At 37.2% G+C, this 27,581-nt stretch overlaps 2 protein-coding genes across 2 annotated transcripts in view; one reads left to right on the top strand and one right to left on the bottom strand.

Moving 5' to 3' along the window:
• The window catches only part of tecpr1b (tectonin beta-propeller repeat containing 1b), a 29,539-nt gene extending 14,667 nt beyond the window's left edge, over positions 1-14,872 (bottom strand). The window contains exons 1-12 of the mRNA XM_084402644.1: positions 14,727-14,872; positions 12,876-13,108; positions 10,031-10,216; positions 9,812-9,934; positions 9,155-9,271; positions 7,185-7,359; positions 5,142-5,239; positions 4,715-4,816; positions 2,546-2,676; positions 1,914-2,347; positions 373-449; positions 79-234 (exon numbers count right to left, since the gene is read on the bottom strand). Coding sequence (XP_084258770.1) covers positions 79-234; positions 373-449; positions 1,914-2,347; positions 2,546-2,676; positions 4,715-4,816; positions 5,142-5,239; positions 7,185-7,359; positions 9,155-9,271; positions 9,812-9,934; positions 10,031-10,216; positions 12,876-13,103 — 1,827 coding nt within the window. The 5' untranslated portion in view covers positions 13,104-13,108; positions 14,727-14,872. The remainder of the gene's footprint in view (positions 1-78; positions 235-372; positions 450-1,913; positions 2,348-2,545; positions 2,677-4,714; positions 4,817-5,141; positions 5,240-7,184; positions 7,360-9,154; positions 9,272-9,811; positions 9,935-10,030; positions 10,217-12,875; positions 13,109-14,726) is intronic.
• Positions 14,873-16,225: 1,353 nt separating this feature from the next.
• Positions 16,226-27,348, top strand: bri3 (brain protein I3). The gene is made up of 3 exons (XM_084402818.1): positions 16,226-16,745; positions 20,295-20,493; positions 26,199-27,348. Exons 1-3 carry the CDS (start codon positions 16,616-16,618, stop codon positions 26,329-26,331), a joined length of 462 nt encoding a protein of 153 aa, XP_084258944.1. The 5' UTR covers positions 16,226-16,615; the 3' UTR covers positions 26,332-27,348.
• Positions 27,349-27,581: the final 233 nt, after the last annotated feature.

The raw sequence follows: 27,581 nt of genomic DNA, 5'->3' as shown, positions 1-27,581 counted from the left end.
TGTGACGAGCACCAGAGGCAGACTTTAAAAAAGTGCACTTTGTAGTAATAATAAGGCGACAAGGGCATGGTGTGTTACCTTCTTCTCCAGGTGTTGAGTGTAGTAGAGGTAAAGTATGTCTCCTGTCTGAGCTCCGGCACCGGTGACCTGCTCCAGTGTCACACTGACATCCTCCCACTCATGAGGAGGCCAGTCCCTCCACCAACACATACGACCTGTCGTCACACGCACGGACTGACACACACACACACACACACACACACACACACACACACACACACACACACACACACACACACACACACACAGAGAGAGCATGATTTGAGATCCACCATTGACTTATTCTCTCATGTGCTGCTCACAGTGCAGTACCTTCTCTACGGCGGCTCCTGGTTCTGTGTGTGGAGCACCGAGGGCAGGGGTGATGGCTGGAGAGAGCGGCCCGGTATCTGAGAGAATCAAACACAGTAGAGACTTGCTTTTATATCACCAAACCTCCCTGCCAATTTCTTTGAATTTTTTTTTAATATAATTGAGGGAGTGACATCATTCACCCTGTTTACACTTACACTACCGGTCAAAAGATTATTTAATGTTTTGGAAGACGTCTCTTATGCTCAACAAAGATGCATTTGTTTGATCAAAAATACTGTAAAAACAGTAATATTGTGAAATATTAATAAAAAATTTAAAAAAGTTTTCTATTGTAATGTACTGTATTTGCAAATGCAATTTATTCCTGTGATCAAAGCTGAATTTTCAGCATCATTACTCCAGTCTTCAGTGTCACATGACCCTTCAGAAATCATTCTGATATGATGATTTGATGCTCAAGAAACATTTGTGATTATTATCAATGTTGAAAGTGCTGCGCAATATTTCTGTGGAAACCATGATAAAACATTTTTCAGGATTATTTGATGAATAGAAAGTGAAAAAAAACACCGCATTTCTTTGAAATAGAAAGCTTTTGTAACATTATAAATCTTTACTGCCACTTTTGATCAGTGTAATGCATTCCCAGACAGCAACATAGTGTCGGCCCAGATCCGGCCCACATCCGGTACAACGCGTGCCAGATGTAGCCCGGATCTGGGCCGACACTAATGCTGAATAAAATCATTTCTTTCATAAAGTTTTAATGGGGATGTGCATTGTCCCTGGTAAGCTCACAATTAAAAACAGATCTTAAATGTGCAACAATATTGACCGTGAATGTTGTGCACTGTGATGATTTTTTTTACCAGTCAAGACCATTACTAACCATTTCTGCAATGGCCTTTATCCCCAAAACATTATGAATATAAAATTAAGCCATTAAAATCGAATGTCAAATTCCTTATCTCTCATGTCTATGTCATGCTCATATTCAAATGTGGCACACGATTGATTATAAGACGCATGAGAACCTGTGCTGTATGGCATCATTAATGTCACACGTTTTGATGCGGCATTCTTGAATATATACCATTGTGAAGCTGAATATAGTGTATGTGTTGAATAAACTGCTATTATGATACTTTTAAGTTGTCTTTAATCTTGGCAGCCTCGGTCTATTCAGGCATTTGCACATTCTGACAAACCGGTTACACTTTACTTAAAGCCTTTATATATATACACAACGCATTATAAAAGTATTAATTATGCCCTGTAATGCATTGTATGATCTCATGAATCACATTGTTACACCTTTAGAAAGTGTAATGCAATAAAACAACCAATTTCAAAAGTAACAAGAATTCTGCAATTATTTAAAATGCATTTGAACTTTGGTTACAATTATTTATGAAAAGATATAACGCGTTAACCAACATCAATACCTATAATGCATTATACATAGAGGCTTCAAGTAAAGTGTTGGGAATGACATGAGGGTGAGTAAATGATGAACTATCCCTTTAACTGGGTTGCACCTGAGGTGTTAAACCAGTCGACATGTGATCTGGAATGGATGTCACATCCTCCACCGGTTACCCAGGCCCAGGGCGGCGTGTCCTCCTGCTCTACCGTGTTGTGCTGGAGCTCGATGGGATACGTGGCCACTGAGCTCCTGGGAACCGAGGCCTTCATCTCCTCCAGGTCTACATTGCTCCATGGTGTCGGGGTCGGGACAGAGAAACCGGACTCTTGGCCGGTCACCTGGTCTCCCTCAGGTACATTGGGAGACACTGTTGGGTCGTGTAGTGGAGCGGAGCGATCCGACACCAGCGCAGAGATAAAGCTGTCACTCGTGATCTTGGGAACACGTGGCTTCGGGATGTCCGCGTCATCACAGCCCAGAACGGATCCCTGGGAAGGAGCGGTGACATCACCACCGAACACACCGGCATCACCGTGCACACGGACACTGGGAAAGACACAGAGCCATTCAGAGCACTGACAGGCACAGCGCCATCTGCTGGACGGACGTGAAACATAAGGATCCTGCTGGACTAGTGCCCCATCAATAAAGCTCAAGTGACCCTTCACCAACACCAAAACCTCTGGATCCTATTTAAATAGGCCATGTCGGGTATCACTGATCTGTACAGTGTTTTTCCACTACCTGGATTGATTTATGCTTTTGCTGCTTTCAAGCTGCGCCGACACTGCGACCCATGACCTTCCGGTGACCTCTGTGTCTGTCACGCCATGACGAAAATACACGGTCCGGTCATCGCTGCCAACACCCCAAACCTGCGTCACAGAAAAACACACATAAAATATAGATTTTATATATATAGATCACATCACATCACATCACCAGCAGTCTCTTTTCTGTGTTTTTACATATCTTCTTCAAGCTGAGATATTAAAACATTTAGGACAAAATCACTCTGTTTGAGTCATTTCTCATGTATCCTCTAAACATTAAAAGTTTCCTAAGTATTTTCACACACTTAGATTCACACAAAGCTTTTGAATGGCCGTGTTTTCATTGGAAGTTCGGAGAGGGTCCGACAACTGGATATTAGGGTTATTATAAATATACGATCGCAGAGACCCATCTCAATAATACACAATATAATAAAATCAACTGCATTATAATGAAGTTGGCATCAGAAAATCATCATGTTATGAGACAATCTTCTAATCTTTTCTTTTTATGTGCTGACATAGCTCTCATGGACAGGCTATTGTTTCTGATTAAGTCAAATTGAGGAACAGGTTCAAAATATGAGCTTCGCAGCTGAGCTGAACACACGGTCCAAGCGGTTAGTAATGAAATGTGAAGTATGGAATGGCGGAGTGCGGCCAAACTCAAATTAGACGCTCCCATATGGCTTTGCGCGGGTGAAAGAATTGGGGTTGTATATATATGGCTGGGCTGAGCCAGGCGGTCTAAGGGTCAAGTTACAGAGAGAGAGAGAGAGAGAGATGCAGAGAGAAGGTTTGCATCGCTTGCAAACTCCACACTGAGACTCAGTGGCTCTAGTAATCAACACCCACGGACACCCAACTCCATCAGACCTTACATTCCTGTCCTGGCGGGAAGGAGGAGCCAGTGTGAGCTGGAGAAGCTGATTGGACGATGGGTGTTTGTGCGTATAACATGGACAGTGAATACAGTCGGGCTTTTGTGCTGTGTACACATATTGGTCTGAGGATCTAATGATGGTTAATCCTCGAAGCTTCATGTGAGAACAGGAGTGTAACCAGAACTGTCTGCCCCCCCCCCCCTCCCGGCCCACAGCACATGGGCGTCCCCCAAGGGCAAGTACTGGGACCCCTAGAGTTGTCCACACAGGAGAAAATGATTTTATTACAATATAACCAGATGAAATATGATATCAGCAACAGTGATTAAAGCATGGTGTGAGTGCAATGAACTCTATCCAGATTGATTAATCGCTTGATAGTGAAGTTTGCAAAGGAAAATATCACTATTATTATCGCTGATACTAATGGCAAATGATTTGAACAAACACAGAAACCTAACTATTAAACTTTTCTTGCCCTGCACTTTTTGTCCTACAGATAAGATGATACCTCAAATCATGTGGCTTGCTGGGATTACTTTTCTAAGTGATATGACTTTTGATTTTCACCTGGTCGACAGTGACATCATGTCCTGTTTTTGGTTCGTTTAGATGTCTTTGGTCCGTGTTGAAATCTTATATCAGTCAAACCTCACCAGAGTTTATCCCAAAACGAAAATCGAAAAAGGACTTCGCAGTGAGTATATCGAAGCCTTAACAGAGCAATCATCAGGGTTCGTTTTTAAATCGAACCAAACAAGCCAAGTGTGAACACAGCCTTAAAGTCCCCCGTATATATTTGTAAAACTTAAAACTTATCTTTGATCACCGAAATGACATATTTAAACGTTTTTTCTTGACACCAGCTCAGAGATCCACTCGTTGACGATCACACGTTGACCTGATTGGTTACAAGGTAGTTTGTGAAGTCAGAAACACCAGCGACTTGTGTTTTTGAGACAATACGAAAAATACTCAGCAATGGTGTCGACTTATGAATTTGCACATGGTTTGTCTTAAAGCATATTAAAAACACCACATAGACATATAAACAACATTAAAAGCTTGCTTTTCACCACAGAGGGACTTTAAGGCCCCCAATGTCAAAGACAAAATTCGAAGGCCCCTTTACATGATGTCAGTTTACATGTTTACATGTTACAGTATACGGACCACCTGGCAGAAAACTGCTCTACAGCGAGTGTGTTTATTGTTAGACAGTATGGCAGTATAATATGATACTCCACTCATCTCACCTGGTCATTGGGCCCCATGCTGAGCATCACCATCTCTCCACCAATGCTGATCCAGCCTGAGCCAGTGGGATTGTGGGAATTCACACCCCTCCTGAACCAGACCTATCACACACACACACACACACACACACACACACACACACACACTGAACTCTTTATGCAACAATAAACATTTCAGTAATATGCTACACTGTCACATGACGAGGCATCCAGGTATCATCTGGGTCATTTCTACTCAATTTTTAGATGAAAATGGACAGTGAAGTTGCACAATTACTCTGATGGCAAGAAAATAATTATTACAGAATTTTTTGAATTTCTTACAGTAATCCTTTAAATTAATAGCACTAAATGAATGTGCAAAACCCATAGCCGTAATATTAATGTCAAGGCGAAGCAGGGTACAGAGCATTAAATATCGTCTTACTTTGTTGTCCTTAGTAACGGCCCAAACGACACCGACGCCCACTGCAACATGAACGGCTCCTTTCTGACTTGGAGACTCAACTAGATCCCACGATGAGCCTGAAAACATGCAAACCTCTCCGTTGAAGATTAGACTTCAACACAGATGCTCGACATACCCTTGTGTAAAAGAAGTACACCTCAGCATACTTTTAAACAGAGTACTTATTATGGAAATAATATACTTTAAAAGAATGTAGGTAAGTGCAAACTGAATTAATTAGCTGAACTCAAGAGTGCTTTTTTGACCCACTTAAGTAGGAATTAAACACATCTTTATATGTAATTTCATATTTCTATTGTCTTTGAAATACGGTTAAAGTTACTGCTGAATGTACTGACAAACATTTATGATAAACTAAATTATACTCATGCAGTTTCTATTAGAACTTTTATGTCACGTATTTAAATATATTTATGATTATATAATGAAGTTGCAATTAAGTTTAAATGTATAATTGAATAACACACTACAGTAAAAATTATAATCAAGTACTTCACATGTGATTTAGTGTGTTGGTCAACACATCAAAATAAGTGCACTTCTTAAGTGCACACATTTTCAAAACATGTACTTGACTTAAAATGTACTTTAAAAGTTTGACATTATTACAAAGTGCACTTTTATTTAAAAAAGTCTACATAAGTGTGTTAAGAAACCGTCATGAAAGCGTCTCTCTTCAAGTGGCCTTTTGTTTCATTACTATTATATTATCGGCAAGTAGTTTTTAAAAATATACTTTTAGGATTTGAAGTACACTACAAGTGCACATCCAATACAATTAAGCACACTTCTTTTTCACGAGTGTAGTTTCAGGCACAGGTGACCTCAAACGAGTCTGGACTATTAAGCTACACTAAAAGTTACTGTATTATGTTAGGTTTCAATAGATGCACTACAAAACAAAGACAAAAAGTACTGAGAAAACTGAGTAGTTGATCATGTTGATAATTAATGTGATCCTCGACACCTGTGTGAACTTTACGACTGACTTCATACGTCCACTAAAAATCACCAGCTGATTCAAAGACAATGGGCCCTATTTTAACGATCTGAAACTCAAGTGTCAAACGCGAAAGGCAAGTAACTTTGTGGGCGGGTCTTGGCGCTGTTGCTATTATACCAGCGGGATAAATGACTCTTGCACCCGACGCAAATCTAAAATGTGTTGGTCTGAAGTAGCTGCATTACTCATAGGTGTGGTTTGGGCGTAACGTGAAATAAACCAATCAGAGCGACATCTCACATTCCCTTTAAAAGCAGGCGCGCTTGTTCCATGGCGGATTGCTATTATAACGGCGGATTTGCCAGGCACGCGGCAGGAGCGGTTCACAACCGAGGAGACCGACGTTCTCGTCAGGGCCGTAAAAGACAGAGAAGTGACATTGTATGGGGATGGAGAAACCCACCCAAATAAGCTTCGGTTAAACAGGCGTATAATAATTTTGGTAAATGTGTAAGCTAGATTTATGCCTATTTTTTCACATCTTCATGGACACAACAATGATTTCCCTCGTGTGGTAATATTTTTCCTTGTAATTATGTATGATTTGCAAAAGTTAAAACTGCTGCGTCTGTGTAGATGAGAGAAGCAAAGTGTATGCATGTTGTGCACACGCTACATTATAGCCAAGTATGCGCTCTTAAAATAGCATGTGAATAACAATTGTTTTCTGAAACTGCAAAATAGCACCAGGGAATGTTTGCGCGGGAACACGCCTCCTCTTTTCGCTGAACTGCCCCTGGGAGCGCAAGTTCATTCCCTAATTTACCGACGTGCGGATTTCACGTTTGTCTGCAATGACATTCAAACATTTTTAAGTGTGGCGCAAGTGTCTTACATGCTCTTTAGGGCCTCTGTGTGTTCATACCTCTGTCATGCTATTGACCATGACCATGACCACAGTTTGACTGTAAATAGATGTCATTCAAAACGTGTACTGTATGTTCTGCATTCTGTATGTGTGAATTCAAAGGACAGGAATAAATCTGTTAGTGTCAGACCTTTAGGACAGTCTTTACTGATGCCCGTCCTGGCCAGCAGTTGTCCATCCCAGAGAACGGCCCAAAGCAGGTCTTTCGGGCCGGCGCTGACCTGTGCCACCTCTCGGGGAACCTGGACGGGCTCCCATCGTGTCCCCTCCGGGTTCTGCTGCCTGATGCCTGTGCGGGACCACAGCTGTGTAGAGATAACACACACACACACACACACACACACACACACACACACACACACACACACACACACACACACACACACACCTGAGATCTGTATGGTGGCAGGAATAGAATTTTAACACATCATAAACATGACAGAACATTCAGCGAGTGTTTAAATTAACCACTAGGCTGGGAAATTGTTCAGATTCTTGTGAGCAAGTGGTTAATCCATAAGGAGGTGTTGGCTGAGCTCAAAATATAAAGGGGACGTCACAGAAGAGCAGTGAGCTCTAGTGGTCACAAAACTGCCCTGCAACTGCAAACAGGTGAACTGAGGGGCTGTTTACACGACGCCGTTTTGATGTGCTAAAAACGCTATATTCTGCTGCCAGACGGCGATGGCGCCTAGATGGTTTCATCTAGATGGCGATGAAACACTATAGGACTGAACTCGTAATACGCATGTGCATGACGTCATCGTCTTCAGAGATTTGCGTTTTTGTTGTTTACATGTAGACCGTTTTCAAAAACTTGCACTTTGAAAACCGTTTTCAAATGTTTGTGTTTTCAGGCACCCAAAACGCCGTTTTCTTGTAAACGAATGGCCAAAACACATAAAAAGTCTTCAGTTTTTAGTTGAAAACGGTGTCGTGTAAACAACAAAACCGTGAATCTCTGTAGACGATGACGTCATGCACATGCGTATTACGAGTTCAGTCCTATAGTGTTTCATCGCCATCTAATGGCCTGGCAGCAGAATACAGCGTCTTTAGTCGTTTTTGCTGATCCGTGTGAATGGGGATCGCTTTGTAAATGGTGTCGCCTGTTCTCCGTTATAAGCATATCGTTGTCTTGTAAACGTACCCTCAAACTAGTATAAATCGTTTCTGTTGATTGATATAAAGCCGAGATAAAACAACAAACATGAAAAACTAAAACAAAATAAACAAAAATTAAAAATATTGCTCTGGCAACTAACTGAAATAATGTTTCAGTTTCAGCAATAAAATTACTAAAACAAAAACTGAAAAAGATAATAAATAAATATATTTAATACATTAATTTGCTTTATTATTAAATAAATTAAAGCTTAATAGAAATATTAAAAAAACAATGAAATCACAAAAAGCACAAGAAAATGACTAAACACTTAAACTGTTTTAAATACTGTAACATTAGATCAACACTATTAAAGCAACAGCGTTTGAACACACTGAATCACAGAACAGGACAGCAGCGACCTCTAGTGGTCAGAAATCGGCAATGCAACCACAACAGCATCAATGCTTGAAGAGTTTTGGTAACACTTTAGTTTAGGATGTTCTAATTCTCACTTTTAACTAGCTGCCTTTTTTTTTTTTTTAGGTTGATACATTGTAAAATGTATTTTATTCCTGTGATCAAAGCTGTAATTTCAGCATCATTACTCCAGTCTTCAGTGTCACATGATCCTTCAGAAATCATTCTAATATAATGATTTGATGCTCAAGAAACATTTCTGATTATTATCAGTGTTAAAAACAGTTGTGTTGCTTCTTATTTCTGTGTAAACCGTGATTTTGTTTCAGGATTCTTTCATGAGTAGAAAGTTAAAAAAAGTTTTTACTGGAAATAGAAATCTTCTGTAACATTATAAATGTCACTTTTCATTAAATCAATGTGTCCTTGCTGAATAAAAATATTAATTTATTTCCATACTGACCTCAGACTTTTGAATGGTAGTGTATATAGTATAGTTATGTACATTATATTCTGTGCAGTCAACAACATTGCACATGACTTGTGTTAAATCAGGCATATTCCTTCGCACAAACCTTCCCTTGTTGGGACACGGCCCACAGGTTAATGTGCTTCTCAGGGCTCATGTCCCAGCCTCCACAGCTGAGGTCAATGAAGGGCTCGGGCGGAGGTCTGCCCCGGTCCAGAGGCACCTGCACCAAAAACACACATTCTCAATGGGTGTTAAATATAGAGCATTAGATAACACAAGACTGTGACCCTGGACCACAAAACCAGTCACATGGGCCATTTTTTTTTAAATTGAGATTTATACACCATCTGAAAGCTGAATAAATAAGCTTTCCATTGATCTATGGTTTGCTAGGATATGACAATATTTGACTATTTAAAAATCTGGAATCTGAAGGAGCAAAAAAATCGAAACATTGAGAAAATCTCCTTTAAAGTTGTCCATTTATGTTGGCGATTGTGCTGCATTCACTCACAAAAATACATGTTTTATATATTTACAGTAGGAAATTTACAAAATATCTTCATGGAAAGTGATCTTTACTTAATATCCTAATGATTTTTGGCATAAAAGAAAAATCGATAATTTTGACCCATACAATGTATTTTTGGCTATTGCCACAAATATACACGTGCGACTTATGACTGGTTTTGTGGGTCACGATTGGTTGACTGATCTTTGGCTGTTTAACGTTGAAGTAACTACAATTGATAGATTATACCTTGGCCCATGATCCCAGCGCTTTATATCTCCTGTAGCGAAGCCATCGCCTGCGACGGACACATGAATTCCACTTCTTGTCTTTGCTGAAGGATGCAGGGAAGTCCACTGCATACTCCCAGCCCTGACAGCACAGGAGGAGGTTAGTGCGGGGTTTAGAGGGTAAGTGTAGAGTAGGTTAGGTTTGGGATGGCTGAGTTTATGAGATTGTGTCCCTCACCCCAGTCTCAGTGGATTCTCTCCCACAGCTTTCATCATCCACGTACCAGTCGCCCTCCCACTCCCAGTTAGCAGACGGCAGCTCAAAGCTGTGAAGAGGCTGTGGGATCGAGCCGGAGTCATCCGTCCACTGCCAGCGGTCTGTCGGGAGGAGTGTGTCTGTGTAACCTTCAACCGGGTTCCACCTCTGGAAAACACACAGAGAATCTTAGCATATATATACATATAATTCTAAAGCTTTTATTAGTTTTTGTCAATATTAATTTTAACATTAATAAAAAGTTCAAAAGTTGCATCTGTTAAAATAATTTAATTTAAATTTAAATTTCAACTTTTACATGGTGTTTGAACATAAATCTTTGTTTGCAGTGTGTGTACACAACCACCCTATAATGGTAAAAGTCCACACACTCCTCTTTTTTTAATCCCCATAAATCATAAGCAGTGTCTCAGAACAAGCCGTTTGCAGATGGTAGCTTTTGTGACGTCACTAATGATTAGGCCCCGCCCACGACTCCCGAAGGACCCTGTCCTATTAGCATAGACCCCGCCCTCAGTGAGCTGTACATCATCCGCCATGTTCATCTCCTCGCCAGAGCGTTTAACAGCAGCATTCAAGGAAGAAATGTATTCTTAATAAAGATGCTAATGTAGGGCCCTATGAAATTTTTAATGGTAAAAAAAAAAACAAAAAAAAAAGTGTAATTAATTGAAATCATTAAACGTATACAATTTAACAACAATTTTTTAAAAGTTGAACAAAAATGACATTTTTAGGACTCTTTTTTTTTTCCTCAAACTCAGTTTTATTTTTTTTACCAAATTCTGTTTTCTATTTTATGGATTCCTTTTTAATGGTTTAATTACATAAAAAAAAAAATAAAAAAAAAAAGATGTTTAATTATTTTAATTCATAAAAACAACAATTTATTATTATAATTTATTTAAAAAAATCATTTCTATGAAATAATTGTTTTTGTGAAATCCTGTGTTGTATATTTAAATTTTTCTTTCAATCAAATTAAGGCATAAAAGTTTAATTTATCTTTTAAACATATGAATGACTTTGTCAAACAAAGTGCTGCACAACAGGGCTTTGCTGTTCAAATTAAAACATTGAATAATTAAAATATTTAAAAAAATTATGAATATTCCTTAAAATATTAAGTTTTAAAAATAATTTGTTATTATTATTTTTGTCATTATTATTAGTGTTAGTATTATTATTAGATTGAAACGTAGCTAAATTATACTGTACAACAGTAACAATTTTCTGTCACAATTTCTCAATTAAATCAAACTTTTATTTTGACGGGTTGCCGTGAGTTTCTGTGTGTGTGTGTATGATATGACAATAGTTGTTCTCACATGAAACGGTTAAATGCTGGTGAAGTGACTCTCAGGGCAGCTCTGGAGATGAAGTTCATGCATTCATGTCCTCATATAGTGAGACGGCAGAGGCTGAGAACACCGCGAGAGTCACACGTGCTTCAGTGTGTGTGTGCAGGAAATGAAACCGACTTGCTATTTTTTTATCGATTAAAATTGAATTTTTTATGACTGGTTTCCATGATTTCGTCCGCGTTTTCTCCATCGAGGAAATCATGGGGCCCTACTAAAGTTAATTCAATCAGAATAGTGAGTGATTTTCTGTTTTTCTTTTATCGTTTGATTCATATTAACAGTATAGCAGTAGGTACTGTACATTAAGCTTCTTTCACTTTAATACACAGATCTAATATATGTGATTTCCTTACTTGCTGTTTACATTCACAGACATAACTGACTGGGTTTATGTGAACTTTGTGTGTTTTTGACATAGCCATGTGTGTATTTGACAGCTTAAGCGCAATAAGACGTGAAAGAGGACTTAGTTGTAAAGGCTCCGCCCTCTTCTGGAAATGGGGGCGGAAGCAGCAGCTCATTTGCATTTAAAAATACATGCAGGAAAACAGAATGCTTTTCCTTCCACTCAAAAATGTGTATTTACAACTAGTATAATAAATTATCTGCGGGGTATTTTGAGCTGACACTTCACAGACGCATTCTGGGGACATCAGAGACTTATATTACATCTTGTAAAGAAGGGGCATAATAGGTCTTTAATGGACTTGAGCTAACATGAACTAACAATAACCTGTTGTATTTTCCTACTTCATTTTAGGAAAGTTAGTTAATGCATTAACTAATGTTTAAGACACCATGAAATCAAAATGGACAATTCTTGCTTTTAATGGATGATTGCAGTATAATATTGCAGTATTTATAAATGATGGTAACACTTTATTTTACAGTGTCCTTGTTACACGTACTTTACTATAGTAATAACTATAAATTAAACATCATACCAGCTAACCCTAAACCAAACCCTATTCCTAACCCTGTAAGTACAGTACATGTAGTTAATTCATATTACTCATTACTTAAATCTATAATTACACAGTAACATCTTACAATAAAGTGTAACCTAAAGGATTTATTTGTGCACATATTTTTTTTTAATTCATGTGCTTTGTAATCTTGAATCAGAATAACGTCCTCTCCTCTCTTCTCTTCTCTTCTCTGATGATGCGTTTACTGGCGTGAGGGCGGAGCAACCTGTCACTCACATGAGATCAGCCAATAGCAAACCACAACCATCCAATCAAATCCCCAAGGACAAAATCAAGCCCCGCCCTACATTTATTCTTGTTCGAGTAAGTTTCACTCCTACGTCACAATAGGGAAATAAAGAACATCGCAACTTCCGTTTCATGCCGACTTTAACAAATGGGACCTTATAATGTCCAGTATTTAATCATGCCAAATCGCAATTGAATTGAAAATGAAAATGAAACTGAGCACACCTGGTTTTCATAGGTCTCTTCCTGGTGGCGTATAGGCACTTGACTGGGATACACATTGAGATAGACGTGATGGTCGCAGCCGATGCCCCAGCAGCACTGATGAGAGCCCGTCACGCGCTTCAGCTCCAGCACTATATCAGCAGCGCGGCTCCAGCGGCCCCTAGGGGCCGACAGACTGAACACCCGCCCGTACACATCCACCGCCCACAGCAGCGACCCGGACATCATCGGCCCTGCAGAGCACACGCAGTCAACAGCACTACTGACCGTGCTAAATGAAATATACATAACATGGCTTATCCAGTACTGTGAAAAAGTATAAGGCATGTCAGTATTGTGACCAAAAAACAAAATGGTTTTAAGCCAGTTATTTATATCTTTTGATGTAGTGTGTCAGTAGGAAATATCAGTTTACATTCATTTTGCCATTAATTGTAATAATCTAGTGATATTTTTGTAAGCACAAGGAGTCTGACAACAGCCTAAGAACTTCTCACAGTGCTGTAGCTTTGCAGGAAGGTTTCTTCAAGCGTCTTGTTTTGGATTTAGTCTCTTTTTCTGTTTCTTCATGTAATCACAGACAGACTCGATGATGGTGAGATCAGATCATCCTGGCTGCTGTCAGACTCTGTGTGCTTACAAAAATATCACTGGATTATTAAAATGAATGGCAAAATAGAAATGTAAACTGATATTTCCCACTGACACACTGCAGCAAAAGATATAAATAAAACCTTTTTTTTTTGTTCAAAATACTGACGTACCTACAGTAAGACTTTTGCACAGTACTAGCATATATATATATATACACACACAGTATATATATATACATACACACACACACACACACACACACACTCTCGCTGCCGATTTACTACCGTTCAAAAGTTTGTGGTCAATAATAATTTGTTTATCTTATCAAGACTGCATATTTGAATAAAAATACACAATAATATTGTGAAGCAAAAATTAAAGGATCTGTTTTCTAATTTAATATATTGTAAAATGTAATTTATTCCTGTGATCAAAGCTGAATTTTCAGCATCATCACTCCAGTCTTCAGTGTCACATGATACATCAGAAATCATTCTCAATATGATGATGTGATGATCATGAAACGTTTCTTATTATCAATGTTGAGAACAGTTGTGCTGCTTCATATTTCTGTGGAAACCGTGATACATTTTTTTTTTTTCAGGATTCTTTGATGAATAGAAAGTTCAGAACAGAACAGCATTTATTTGAGATAGAAATCTTTTGTATTATTATAAATATCTTTAATGTCACTTTTTATCAATTTAATGTGTATTTGCTGAATAAGTCTTCATTTCCTTTAAAAAAAAAAAACTGAATGACTCCAAACTTTTGAACAATAGTATATATTATATATACTTTATTTAATATAAAATTGAAGTTCTAAATAATATTTTATATATATAGGAACAGCTCTTTGTTGTTTAGTTATTAAACCACAGTCAAAAAGCTCACAATTAAAATTACACAAATTGTATTTTACAGCTTGCTTATTTAATCTGATTCACATATAGATCAAGCAATAATACATTTATATAATAACTAATAACACACACATTAAGATATGCTACTCTAGTTAAGTAAGAGATAGCCTACAGGTAACTGTTACTGGACACCAGTGGTCAACTCGCACCTGTCTCTCTGGATCCATTATTACAGCCGTATTATTCTCTGCTTCATTTAATTAAATGTAAAACATTTATGCACCTGCTTTCGCCTTATGATTTATGATGTTTAATGATAGTAGCCTAATACGACGAATATAAATTCCGACACATAACGAATTCACATTCCGCTCAGATGTGCTAATAAACTCACCCTCTGTGTAGTTTAATGATTATGTTCCGAGTCTTCATCTATTCCGAGCATTACAAACATCAGCGACCCGTTTATTATTATTCCCAGCATTATTCTAAGAGCTCAGAGAGCCAAAGCAGGAAGTCAGGGGTATTTTCGCTCTGATTGGTCAGCGCTCACGGAAATGCCGAAATCGAAGCTTCTGATTGGACAGCCTGTGCGCGCACGTATGTTTTTCCGTCGCGCAGAGCTCTCATACATGCGCAGGTTTACTCTATCAATTATTCACTCTTTACTCTCTCAATTATTAAAAACTCAAGGGTGATACACGAGTACTTACTCTTATACTTCAGCTGTTACTTCAGACTGATGTAATGCATTGACAGGCGATGTATCAGATGAAATTACAAATGACTTAAGACGAAAAATACTTACAATATAATTTTGCTGAAAATGTGTTTGAAATAGGCTACTGTTGTTTTTCTTCTTTTTCGACCTTGTGTGTTTTGAAGTGTATTCCTTATTTGTGGTGTGAATAGAATACAAGCACATTTGGGAACAACGTGTGCTGTGGACATTATTTTCTTTAAGTAACTGATGTATGTCAGAGACTCTTTCATGTTTAAAAAATATATATATAATAATAATTTTAATTTGGTTTTTGGATGTATTAAGATGTAAATTCTATATGCTGTATTGTATACTACTAAAGTTCGTTGGATAGACAAATAAAATAAAATCAACATAGCTGTGAAGTGTTACATGTAAAAAGCATTGCATGCAGTAACACTCGGTTGCTTTATACAATTTGACAGCTGCATTTTTGTATTGTAGTGTCTGTCAATAGACACTGATGCATTAATTTAAATAGTAAATTAATCAATTTACTCACATAGCCTATTAGGGCCGGTTTGGCCCTTAAAACACGACTTGCGAAGACGTTCTTGTACAACTTCCAACTTGGAAACTCGTATTTCCGATAATTCCGAAAAGGCGGCATTACGTGAGAAAAACTGGTTATATTCACTCAGACCTGGTTTTTGGAAACCAGATAAGATGGTTTATTGAAAGGTTGATTTTTTTTTTTTTTTTCACAAATTGGAAATCACACTCATGAACGTGAATTTTGATCTGTTTGATAGTTGTGTTTACGCCATGTCGGAATTACCGAGATTACAACAGCTCAGGTCATGCCACGGTTTCTCATCTCACCGTGACCCACGTGCACAATAGCACTTTTATCATAAGACTAGAGCCTTCATCTCATGTATACATGATTAAAAACAGAAATAAAAGCACTGTAACCTTTTTGTTTTATCTGATACACTTTTTAGTGAGCATTTTTATTGTTACTATTAATAAATCAACAATTACATATGATAACAAAGTATCAAACATTAGTAGATACACAACATGGAACAGCAGGGGAAATGAAAATCCAAGAATATGAATTAACTAAATAAAATGATAAATGAGTTAATAACAAAAATAGAAATTAAACTTCTAGCGCGTCTGTAAGTGTATAACTTTAAAGCGCGCCCCCTCCCCCGCCTCCGCGCATGCGCGTTCCACTTCATCACGTGACCGCGAGTCTTGTGACAGTGGAGCAGGAAAAACGACGTTTTTGAGTTTGATAAGGAGTTTTAGTCGTTACCAAACCCAGATTTCTCTCATAAACGTGAGAAATCAAGAAATAGGTCGCTATGGCGCATCTTTAGGACATTTACACGTCTTCAAACCATTCCTGTCCCGAAGCTGAAAGAGCGCGTTGAAGTCGCATGGGGAAGAGTGGAGGAACTTTCATCCAATCTTTGTTTTGGTTTTTGTTTGCGTTAGTCCAAGTGATCGTTCAAGCTCAAGAAGATTTTAAACTAGTTTTCTGAAGTGGGACAGGACACCTCGGACTGGATATGGATTCTAAACCTCTTCTCCAGGACAGACCTCCAGCCTACAACACGGTCCCGGCGGCGTACGGCTCGTTCCCCGCGGCCGCTGCTCCCGCGACGGGCTTCCAGCCTCAGGCACCGCCGCCCTACCAAGGCAAGAGAACCGCGAACAAACACACTGTCGGACACTGCGTTTAATCTGCTCATAATCCTGCGATAATACACGGACGGTGTTATTAAGAATGAGATTTAATATGCTTCAGATTTTTGAAAGAAATCTCGTATGCTCATCAAGGCTGGATTTATTTGATTAGAAATACAGAATAAACGGCAATATTGTGAAATATTATTTCAATTTTAAATAATTGTTTTTCTATTTAATATAACGTTACTTTATAATGTAATTTATTCCTGTGATGTAAACCTGATTTTTTTTTAGCGTCATTACTCCAGTCTTCAGTGTCACATGATCCTTCAGAAATATTTCAGATATGCTGATTTAATGCTCAATAATGGAAACAGTTGTATTTGCTATATACAATTATATATATATATATATATTGTTTTGGAATCTGTGATCCTTTTTTCAGGATTCTTTGACGAATTAAATGTTAAATAGAACAGCGTTTATTCAAAATATAAATCTTTTGTAACAATATAAATCTTTACGATCACTTTTTATTTTTATTTTTTTTAGCAATTTAACACATCCTTGCTGAATACAAGTATTAATTTCTTTAAAAAACAGACCCCAAACTTTTGAACGGTAGTGTATATTATATATTGTTGCTTGAAGATTTCTATTTTAAATAAACGCTGTTCTTTTTTTAAAACTTTTTATTCATAAGTGAATCCTGAAAAAAGCATCACAGGTCATAACAACTGTTTCCAACATTGATAATAAATCATATTATAATGACTTCAGAAGGATCATGTGACACTGAATCACAGGAACACTTTGATCACAGGTATAAATTAGCCTATATTTTAAAGTATGTTAAAACATTTCACAATATTACCGTTTTTTTTTTTCTGTATTTTTGATCAAATAAATGCAGGCTTGCATAAGATTTTAAGTTTTAAATCTAGTAATTTTTCCAAACGTTTGACCGCACAATAGCAGTCAGTTGACAATTGATGAGGTCATTGATAAGATCATCATTTCAATTTTTTTTTTTTTTACAAATCAGTAATAAATCTAAAACCATTTCAATAAGTGTGTTTACATAACTTTTACATTTGACTCTGACTTTTCACAACTTTACACAACTTTGACTTCACAGACAATCCAATAATAAACTAAACTATAAAAAGTAACCTAAATTAAAAGAGAAATTAAAACGAAATAAAAATACGGTACAACATTTACTGATTGGAACGGCGTTACTTTCTATAAAATACTACTTATAAAATACCGCACTGATAACTGATTTAAGTGTCACGAGCCTTAGTACAACAAAACACACTTCTTGGTTTATTATGAGTCAGAAATTAGTCAGAGTAATTCAGTCACAGATCTGAGAAAAAAAAAAAAAAAAAAAAAAAAGTCCTGGGAAACCGGACTAGACTTTCTAGTCTGACTAATTCAGCCTCTTTTCATTCTCAAATTAGCGCAGTACGTCTTCATACGACATGATTTATTAGTTACGGCCAGTCCTTAAAGATGCCTGACTTATAAAACTAGTCTAAGCAGTTTATGCAACAGGCTCCAGGTCACGTTTTATGTGTATTATTAATAAGAATGTATTTTCGTGACTAGACTACATTCTGTGAATCTAAATATCATGGTATATGAACAAGGTAACCATTCAGTTACAAGCTTCTCATGTAGTTTTATAAGTTTGAAGTCCATAGATCATAAATACACAGACACACACGTTGGTTGACTCAGTTTAGATAACGGTTTACTTCTCTTTTAATACTTCACAGCTCACCTTCACCCTTGTGCAAAAAAAGTAGTGCACTTTAGCATACCTTTAAAAAGAGCTCTTATTATGGAAATTATATAAAGAATCTACTTAAGTGTGAACTGAATGCAATGTTTTTGGACACTTGATTGCATGTTATTTACAATTTACATTTAATAAAAAAAAGAGCACTTCTTTAAAGCATGACAAAAGATTATTAAAACATAATGATTTAAATGGTAAAATGTTATGTTTTTTTTTTGTGTGTGTGTGTGAATATTTTATTGCATCAGAATGGTACGAAACTTAGTAAATGTTTTGGCACTTGCTATGTGAACACACACACAAAAAAAAACAATTTTTTTGAGATATTAAGCTCAAATTTGGATTTTAGATTTATGGCTTGTTTTAGAGTAAAACGTATTTCTGAAAATGTATATTTCATATAAAAATTTTAAATAGTATTTTTGTGCATTTTTCATAACAATAAGTGTAAAATTCGTAAAGTTCACTTTTTAAACCTTTTTTTTTTTTTCAATAATCTGCCAAGTGTCGTCTTTGAAAAGAGCTCAAACTCTTTGCTCTTAAAGGAGAACTCCGGTCAATTTTAACATTGAGCTCATTTTTTTGTACATTTGGAGTGCTGTCAATACAGAGAACAACGACAAAATTTGGTGTTGCCTACACCGAGTTATTCTATTTTTAAAATTTGCACCCTATTGACTTCAATGGGGCAAGTAGTAAGCCTGCTTTTTAGCCTCTTAACATCCTTTAAGTGTCATTACAAGTGCACAGAAAATGTGAGTGATTCCTTCCGAGTGAACACGAGTGGATCTGACTGCAGTAGATGTTAGAGATATTAATAAAAATGAAGTTAATTCAGCCAGCGCTCATACCTTTGTTTACATCCTGTTTTCGGTGGAAGGCCACAGTAATCGATTGTCGAGTTCACGCGCGTGATCATAGGTACTAAACCTATGCGCGTGAACTCGACAATCGATTACTATGGCCTTCCACCGAAAACAGGATGTAAACAAAGGTACGAGCGCTGGCTGAATTAACTTCATTTTTATTAATATCTCTAACATCTACTGCAGTCAAATCCACCCGTGTTCACTCGGAAGGAATCACTCACATTTTCTGTGCACTTGTAATGACACTTAAAGGATGTTAAGAGGCTAAAAAGCAGGCTTACTACTTGCCCCATTGAAGTCAATAGGGTGCAAATTTTAAAAATAGAATAACTCGGTGTAGGCAACACCGATTTTTGTCGTTGTTCTCTGTATTGACAGCACTCCAAATGTACAAAAAAATGAGCTCAATGTTAAAATTGACCGGAGTTCTCCTTTAAGCATTTCCAGATTTTACGACAGTTTAAGTTGGAAATGTAATTTTCAGAGTACAGCGCAAATATCATTTAGCACCATAAAATCCCTTAAAAATGCAAAATATTAAATAAAAAAAAAACATTATCCAACTAAAATATAGTACACTCATTTCATTGAAATAATAATAATAAAAAAAAACAAGTTGACATTAAATGCACTTTTAAAAAGCGCGTTAAGAAATTGTACTCTTTTTACCTGCAAGTACATTTAAAAAAAAAAAAAAAAAAAAACCTACTATTTGCAGGACACTACAAGTGCACATTCACTACAATCACGTGACTTCTTTTCTCAAGGGTGTATCCTCACCTATAGCTTCCTGTACAATATAAATAAACCATAAAACATCACTTCTGCTCATCACACAGTGAGAAACGTGGAGTGCTAATGGATGTGAACTCTGTCCCACAGGTTTCCCGGCCGCCACATCAGGCTATCCGGCCGCCACATCAGGCTATCCGGCCGCCACATCAGGTTATCCGGCCGCCACATCAGGCTATCCGGCGGCCCAGGGCCCGCCTCCAGCCGTGGCCTCCCAGCCGGCCTACGCCAGCACCTACACCATCGTCCAGCCCTCGGTGGTGGTGGTGGGGGGGTGTCCGGCCTGCAGGTGAGGCGTACACACGTCACACTCGGTGTCAGTCAGAGCCGTTTAGAAGAAGTCATGCTATTCGTATTTGGCAACTAAGCTTTACGTAACGTCCTTGTTCGCCGGAGGAAAGAACCGAAAGAAACCAGATGGAGATCATCTGACTTCACAGTGGTTTCTGTATCCGCTCACTCGTCTTCCTGTTCGCTTGTGAGAGTGCGTGTCTGATGTCACTTATGTCATGCCATGACTAATGGTGACACTTTACAATAAGGTTCATTAGTTAACCACATTAGTTAGCATGAACTGCACTTACACAGCATTTATTAATGTTAATGTCAACATTTACAAATACTTTATTAAAATCTTGACAGCATTAGTTAATGCACTGTGAACTAACATGAACAAACAATGAACAGCTTTATTTGTATTAACTAACATTGACAAATACTGTAACAAATGTGTTGCTCATGGTTAGTTGATGTTAGTTAATACATTGACTAATGAACCTTACAGTAAAGTGTTACCGTTATTTTTTTGATGTTCAAATCGTACAATAAGATTCTTTTCAACTCATAATCCTGGCCTTAAACTGGCCTCTTTGAGGTTGTTTTAATCCAGAAGCACTTCCTGCTCGCTCATGTGACTCTGAGAGAGTCATGTGACCTCATGACAGCGCTGATTTCACACTGAACTTTGGTTCATGCACCAGATCAGTCCAGTTCAGTGAGCGTGACCACAAAACAAACAATGTGATTGTTGCTCCCTTCCTCCTTTTAAATCATACTGAACTATATCATACAGGACACACACACACACACACACACATACATACATATACATATATAATACAAAAATCTGTCTGTCTGTGATTAAGAATTAAAGATGTTTGATGCTTTTGTTTCTTAAAAATGCATTTTTATATTTTTTAAATATGTAAAATATATACACATGTTTTAATATTCTGGTTGGTTAGAGGGATAGTTTCACCTAAACGGAAAACTGTCATCATTTACTCTCCCTCATGTTGTTCCAAAGCCATAAAGGACGATAACTATGATGATAACTATAAAGATATAGTTCTAAATATAAAAGCATAGCAGAGTTCACACCTCAACCATAACAGCACAGAGGAACGATATCGTTGGAATCACTTTCAGAACGATCAAAACATTGACAGCCAATCAGAATCCATCCATCGAACAGACCTTTAGACTTCTATCATTTCTGTGCATCCATTGAAAGTCCACTCTCTGCCTACATTTTTAAGGTTCAAAATATGTTCATAAAGAGATCAGAAAAATAATTTTTGATTCTTGTGAGGTTTATTGTTTCTTCGGATCTACGCGATTGACAAAAATGACATTTTGAATTAAAACGGCAAATTTTGCAGAAAATTTACTAATTTGCAGGTATTAATACAAGACGCATGATCGCTTTATACGGCGAACAGATTTAATGTAGGCTTTTATTCTCATGTAAACATTGATCAACACACACACACATTGAGCACATCAAATATAGTAAACAGAAGCTCAAACGTTTCTGCTTGACGCATGAGAACCAGTGAAGTTTGTTTTAAAGTCCCCCTGTGGTGAAAATCCAGTTTTTAATGTTGTTTATATGTCTATATGGTGTTTTTAATATGCTTTAAGACAAACCATGTGCAAATTCATAAGTCGAATTTTCTCCTTAAAACTGCAGTGAACCAAAGACAGTCTCAAAAACACGGTTTGAAATCGCTGGTGTTTCTGACGTCACAAACTACCTTGTAACCAATCAGATCAACGTGTGATCGTCAACCAGTGGATCTCTGAGCTGGTGTGAGTGAGTGGAGGCGGGGCTCATTTACATATTCATAGAACCTCGTATACTAAATGAGGCAAGGGTGTAGAGTTACATTCAAGCTATTTGAAGGCATGAAGAATCTTTTTAAGGAAAATGTTTTTTTATTTTGGTGATCAAAGATGAGTTTTAAGGGATACAATTGACCACAGGGGGACTTTAACAATAGCAAGCACGTTTGAGCTTTTGTTAAAAAGTTATTGTTCCATTGATATGATGATTTACTTTTATGATGTCTATGAACTTTTTGAAGCTTTAAGGTTTTGCTTGTGCAGACTTTCAACAGATAAACGAAAATCTAATACAAGATCTTCATTTGTGTTTTGAAGATGAACTAAAGTCTTATATGGGCCATTCTACAGAATTGGTGCAAACTGCTGTCCCTCATCCAAAAAACACATTTGAAAAGCATTTAATTATTAAAATCTTAGATGTTTACTAAGATCCTTCAATTATCTATTGAAACCCACAATAATATTTAAGATATCAGTAAGCTTTATATATATAAAATCATAATTTATGGGCTACTTTCAATTAGGAGGTGGCTGTCCCAAACCCTAACCCCTAAATTTCAACTTGTGAAAATGATATTGAAAAAAATTTTGCAAATTTTTCCATTCTTGTTTTAAAAAAAATATTTTTGTTTTTTTTTAAAAAATGAAGTTAAAAAAAATATTTATTTTATATTTTATTTTTAAATCATGAAACTTTATCAAAAAAAACATGTCCCGCATTTTCATGTCACTACCAAAACAGTGAATGTTGTAGTCCATTGGCTGAGACTGATTTTAACCACACTCCTACATTTTTGATCAGGAAATATTCCTATGTCCCTCTCTCTCATGTGCTATATGGTGAGTAGATTGATCCCATCATTTTGAGGTAAATGTGTTCTAAAGTCTAAAAATCTGTGTGTAACTTTAAGGAATGTCACTACCAAACTCATTTTTTCTGCTATTGAGAATTTTTTTTTGGATGTTATTCCATAAAATTTAGTTGTTATATGTGTTCAACTGTTCTGACCAGTGATTGCTAACCATGTGCTGATTAGCATCTTCGAGCTAGGCTCAAAAGTATCTAAAATTGTCACTACCAAAACAGTCACAACCGAAACATTTTCTTGAAGTTTCGGTTGTGACATTGTTTTGGTAGTGACAAAAGGGAACACATAATCCTTTATTTGGAGGAATAAACTACATTTTAGTACAGTTATGCAAATAATTACTACTGTAGTATGTTTTAGTAGTGTTTTAGTATGCAATATTCTGTTAAAATTCTGTAATGTAATGAGGTTACAATTACTTAAGGTTGCAGTCCATGATACTAGCTTAGGTGTAAGGTTGTTGTCAGTAATGTTAATTTATATGATTAACTTGACAGGGAGAATGACATAAAACACCAACATGCCTAAAAAAAAATAGAAAAACTACAACAGAGAGACAGAGAGAATACAAACAAAGGTTGAGGGAAGACCCAGTGAAGTACGAGGAATACTTAAAGGGATACTCCACTTTTTTCGGAAATATGCTCATTTTACATCTCCCCCAGAGTTAAACAGTTGAGTTTTACCGTTTTAGAATCCATTCAGCCGAACTCCGGGTCTGACGGTACCACTTTTAGCATAGCTTAGCACAGATCATTGATTCTGATGAGTCCAGTAGCATTTCTTTCAAAATGACCAAAGAGTTTCAATATTTTTCCTATTTAAAACTTGACTCTTCTGTAGTTAAACCGTGTACTAAGATCGACGGAAAATGAAAAGTTGCGATTTTTTAAGCCTATATGACTAGGAACTACTCTCATTCCAGCGTAATAATCAAGGAACTGTGCGGCTGTACCATGAGTGCAGCAGGCGTAATGATATGACGCAGCGCCTGAAAATAGGTCTAATAGGTTAGACAAACTTAGTCCCGGTCACGTTGGAAGAAGTTACCGAGCTGGGGACTATTTTCAGGCGCTGCGTCATATCATTACGCCTGCTGCACCCATGGTACAGCCACACAGTTCCTTGATTATTACGCTGGAATGAGAGTAGTTCCTAGTCATATAGGCTTAAAAAATCGCAACTTTTCATTTTCCGTCGATCTTAGTACACGGTTTAACTACAGAAGAGTCAAGTTTTAAATAGGAAAAATATTGAAACTCTTTGGTCATTTTGAAAGAAATGCTACTGGACTCATCAGAATCAATGATCTGTGCTAAGCTATGCTAAAAGTGGTACCGTCAGACCCGGAGTTCGGCTGAATGGATTCTAAAACGGTAAAACTCATCTGTTTAACTCTGGGGGAGTTGTAAAATGAGCTTATTTCCGAAAAAAGTGGAGTATCCCTTTAAGGAAAGAAAGAGAAAGAAATAAGAAACGAAGGGAAGAAGGAAAGTTGAAGAGTATCAGTGAATTACCTGACAGGGAGCAAAGAGATGTCAGAAAAGCATGGAGGAAAAGACACAGGATGATGGTGAAAAGACAAAAAGAGGTGGAGACATTTTGCAGGGCTTCCACACCACCTAGCACTTCCAGTGAGGGTGATCAGACACCAGTACACACACACACACACACACACACACACACACACACACACACACACACACACACACACACACACACACACACACACACACACAGTTCAGTGGTTCTGGAGATTTATCTGAATGACTCATAAACAAAATGTTGAAAATGTGCAAATAAAACAAAGTGGTTCTGAGTCTACATTGTAAGTTGTTGTTTTTTTGGGAAGAAAAATCTAGGAGCATACCTCTTCTCACTTGCACCTCAAGACCCAAAGTATAGAATAGCTCTAGGTGTTCTTATAAGATATTTACTGTCAGATGTGTGTCTGCTATATGTACTGACTGCATATGTGGATCATAGTTATTTATTTATATTAACATAAAATGTGGACAGTCTGATTCAGCCATGGCAAACTAATTATTGTGGTCACTACCAAAACATTACTGTCACTACCAAAAATGTGCAGTCACTACCGTAACATGGGATGTTTTGTCAAAAATAAAGTATATTGAATTATCAACTAAGATGTTATGATAGTGTTTGGTTCAATGCATATTCAAACTAATGAATCCTTAACTTTGAAATCAGTACGATAAACTTTATGCCTTCTACAAAGAAAGATTGGGTTCAAAATACAACAAATCTCATAAATCACACTTAAAATATTATTAAAATTATAATCTTTATTGATTTCACCAGTAAAAATATTTTTTAAAAATAGAAAAAATATATATTTATAAGGTAGATGTAAACAAAATCTTAATAGGTCATTATAAGCCTTCTTAATAAATTATATAATATTGTGTTTCGGTAGTGACAAATTTGGGGAGAAGGAAAATATTCCAGCATTTTCTGAAAATACAATATGAGAATTAACTGCACAATTACTAGAAAAGCGTACCTTGGATATTATACAATTTGCATACATGCAAAATTTGTGGGAAAAAACAAAAAAATTTCAAGATGTTTCCAACTCTGACTTTGCACCAATTCTGTAGAATGGCCCATATGGGGTTTGAACAACATGAGGGCGAGTAATTGATGACAGAACTTACATTTTTGGGTGAACTAACCCTTTAACAGGCCACTGTTCACTTGACAACCATACGCAAGAGGAAGAATCACAGCCTAATGCTATTTTCAGATTTGGTTACAGCAGAGAATGAAAATAACTTTGGTCGTACGAGAATTGAGACACATTTTTAGCTGCTACTGTTGCAACTTGTGCTGATGTGGTTTATCAAAATGTCAAAACACCATTTGTAATATGAAGAGTACATAAACCCTTCTTCCCAATGGGACTGGCATGTTTTAAGATGTCTCCGTTGAATCAGTGACGTATGTGCTGACCGTGGGCTTGTGCTGTGTTCAGGGTCGGCGTGCTGGAGGACGATTTCACATGTCTGGGAATCATGTGTGCCATATTCTTCTTTCCTCTGGGAATTCTCTTCTGCCTGGCCCTGCGTCAGAGGAGATGTCCAAACTGTGGAGCCACCTTCGGCTAGAGGGACCAAAAAACCCCGTCGCTGTGTCTTTTTAATTCAGTTTTAAGCATCAGCATAGTTTATCTGTAATCACTGCACACGAAAAATGCCAAACGTCGCTTAGCGCAAGTATGATAAATGACAGATCACAATAGTAACCAGCCACAAACTCTTTGATTACTTCAAGACGGATGTCCATGTTTTTAGTTTATACACGCCTCGCAAGCACTGTCGTTGTTGTTGTTGTTTATATGAAATCTTAAAGCCAGTCTCCAGTCATCTAATCACTAGTGCCTTTCCGACGGCAGAGAAACCATGAACTGATGGAGCCGGGACTCACTGAGGGAAATTCCCATATGACTCTGGACAAACGCCGACTCACGTTGAGTAACTGTGCAAATTAAATGGATGATTCGCTTTGTTTTTCTCTCCAATTCCATCACAGAATGTTTAATCTGTTCTTGCGTATTGAGAAAAGCATCACCATTGACTTATAATATACTCACTAATCGTGTCAATCACGTCTTTAGTCAAGATCAAAAATAAAAAAAAAAGCATTGTATTTATCTTCTTCTTCTGTATTAATCGTTTTATGCTCGATTTAAAAAAAAAACTGTTATTTGTATATCTTGGATTTCCGAATCAGTTTTAGACCATTTCTTTCTTGATGGGGTCGTTTTTAGGGGCCATGTTTTGATCGCACTGCACTGATGATCAATGTTATGTGTGTGCTGGGGTTTCTGAAAGCGTCTTAGAGAGAGGGTGAATATATGCAGTTATGTTTCACAGCCAGATCCAAGTTGAAATGAAACCTGCAATAAAACAAGGGAAGTTGGCACAGCCGGACAGTGTAATGTCACCCAAGGACACGCAGTTAATCTTTGACAATGGAAATGGCTTTTCTTTCCAGTGACCGACAATCAAGTCTCGGACGCGTGTCCAGTGTGATTTCATTCATCATGATGTACTCATAGCATACACTAGGCACGCTGTAACTTTTTTTTTTTTACATTAAAAGATTGTAAATAAATTCTACAAGTGCTTCTGTCTGTTCATTTGATCGGACCTTCGTTTTGAAATGTCAACATTTTGAACTTCCTCATCTGTGAAACTTCTCAAACTTCCTCATCAAACTCACTTGAACTGTAATTATTTACATATATGTGACCCTGGATCATAAAACCAGTCATAAGTCGCACGGGTATATTTGTGGCAATAGCCAACAATACATTGTATGGGTCAAAATGATCGATTTTTCTTTTATGCCAAAA

This window comes from Rutilus rutilus (assembly GCF_951802725.1).
Source record: "Rutilus rutilus genome assembly, chromosome: 1".
Taxonomy (NCBI): Eukaryota; Metazoa; Chordata; class Actinopteri; order Cypriniformes; family Leuciscidae; genus Rutilus; species Rutilus rutilus.
The sequence above is the reverse complement of the archived record's forward strand: the minus strand, read 5'-3'. Positions and strand labels throughout refer to the sequence as shown.

Coding starts and splice junctions, on each gene's coding strand:
- bri3 (XM_084402818.1), top strand. CDS start 16,616: ATGGATTCTAAACCTCTTCTCCAGGACAGACCTCCAGCCTACAACACG. Junction 16,746..20,294: donor GGCACCGCCGCCCTACCAAG/GCAAGAGAACCG, acceptor TCTGTCCCACAG/GTTTCCCGGCCGCCACATCA. Junction 20,494..26,198: donor GGGGGGTGTCCGGCCTGCAG/GTGAGGCGTACA, acceptor TGCTGTGTTCAG/GGTCGGCGTGCTGGAGGACG.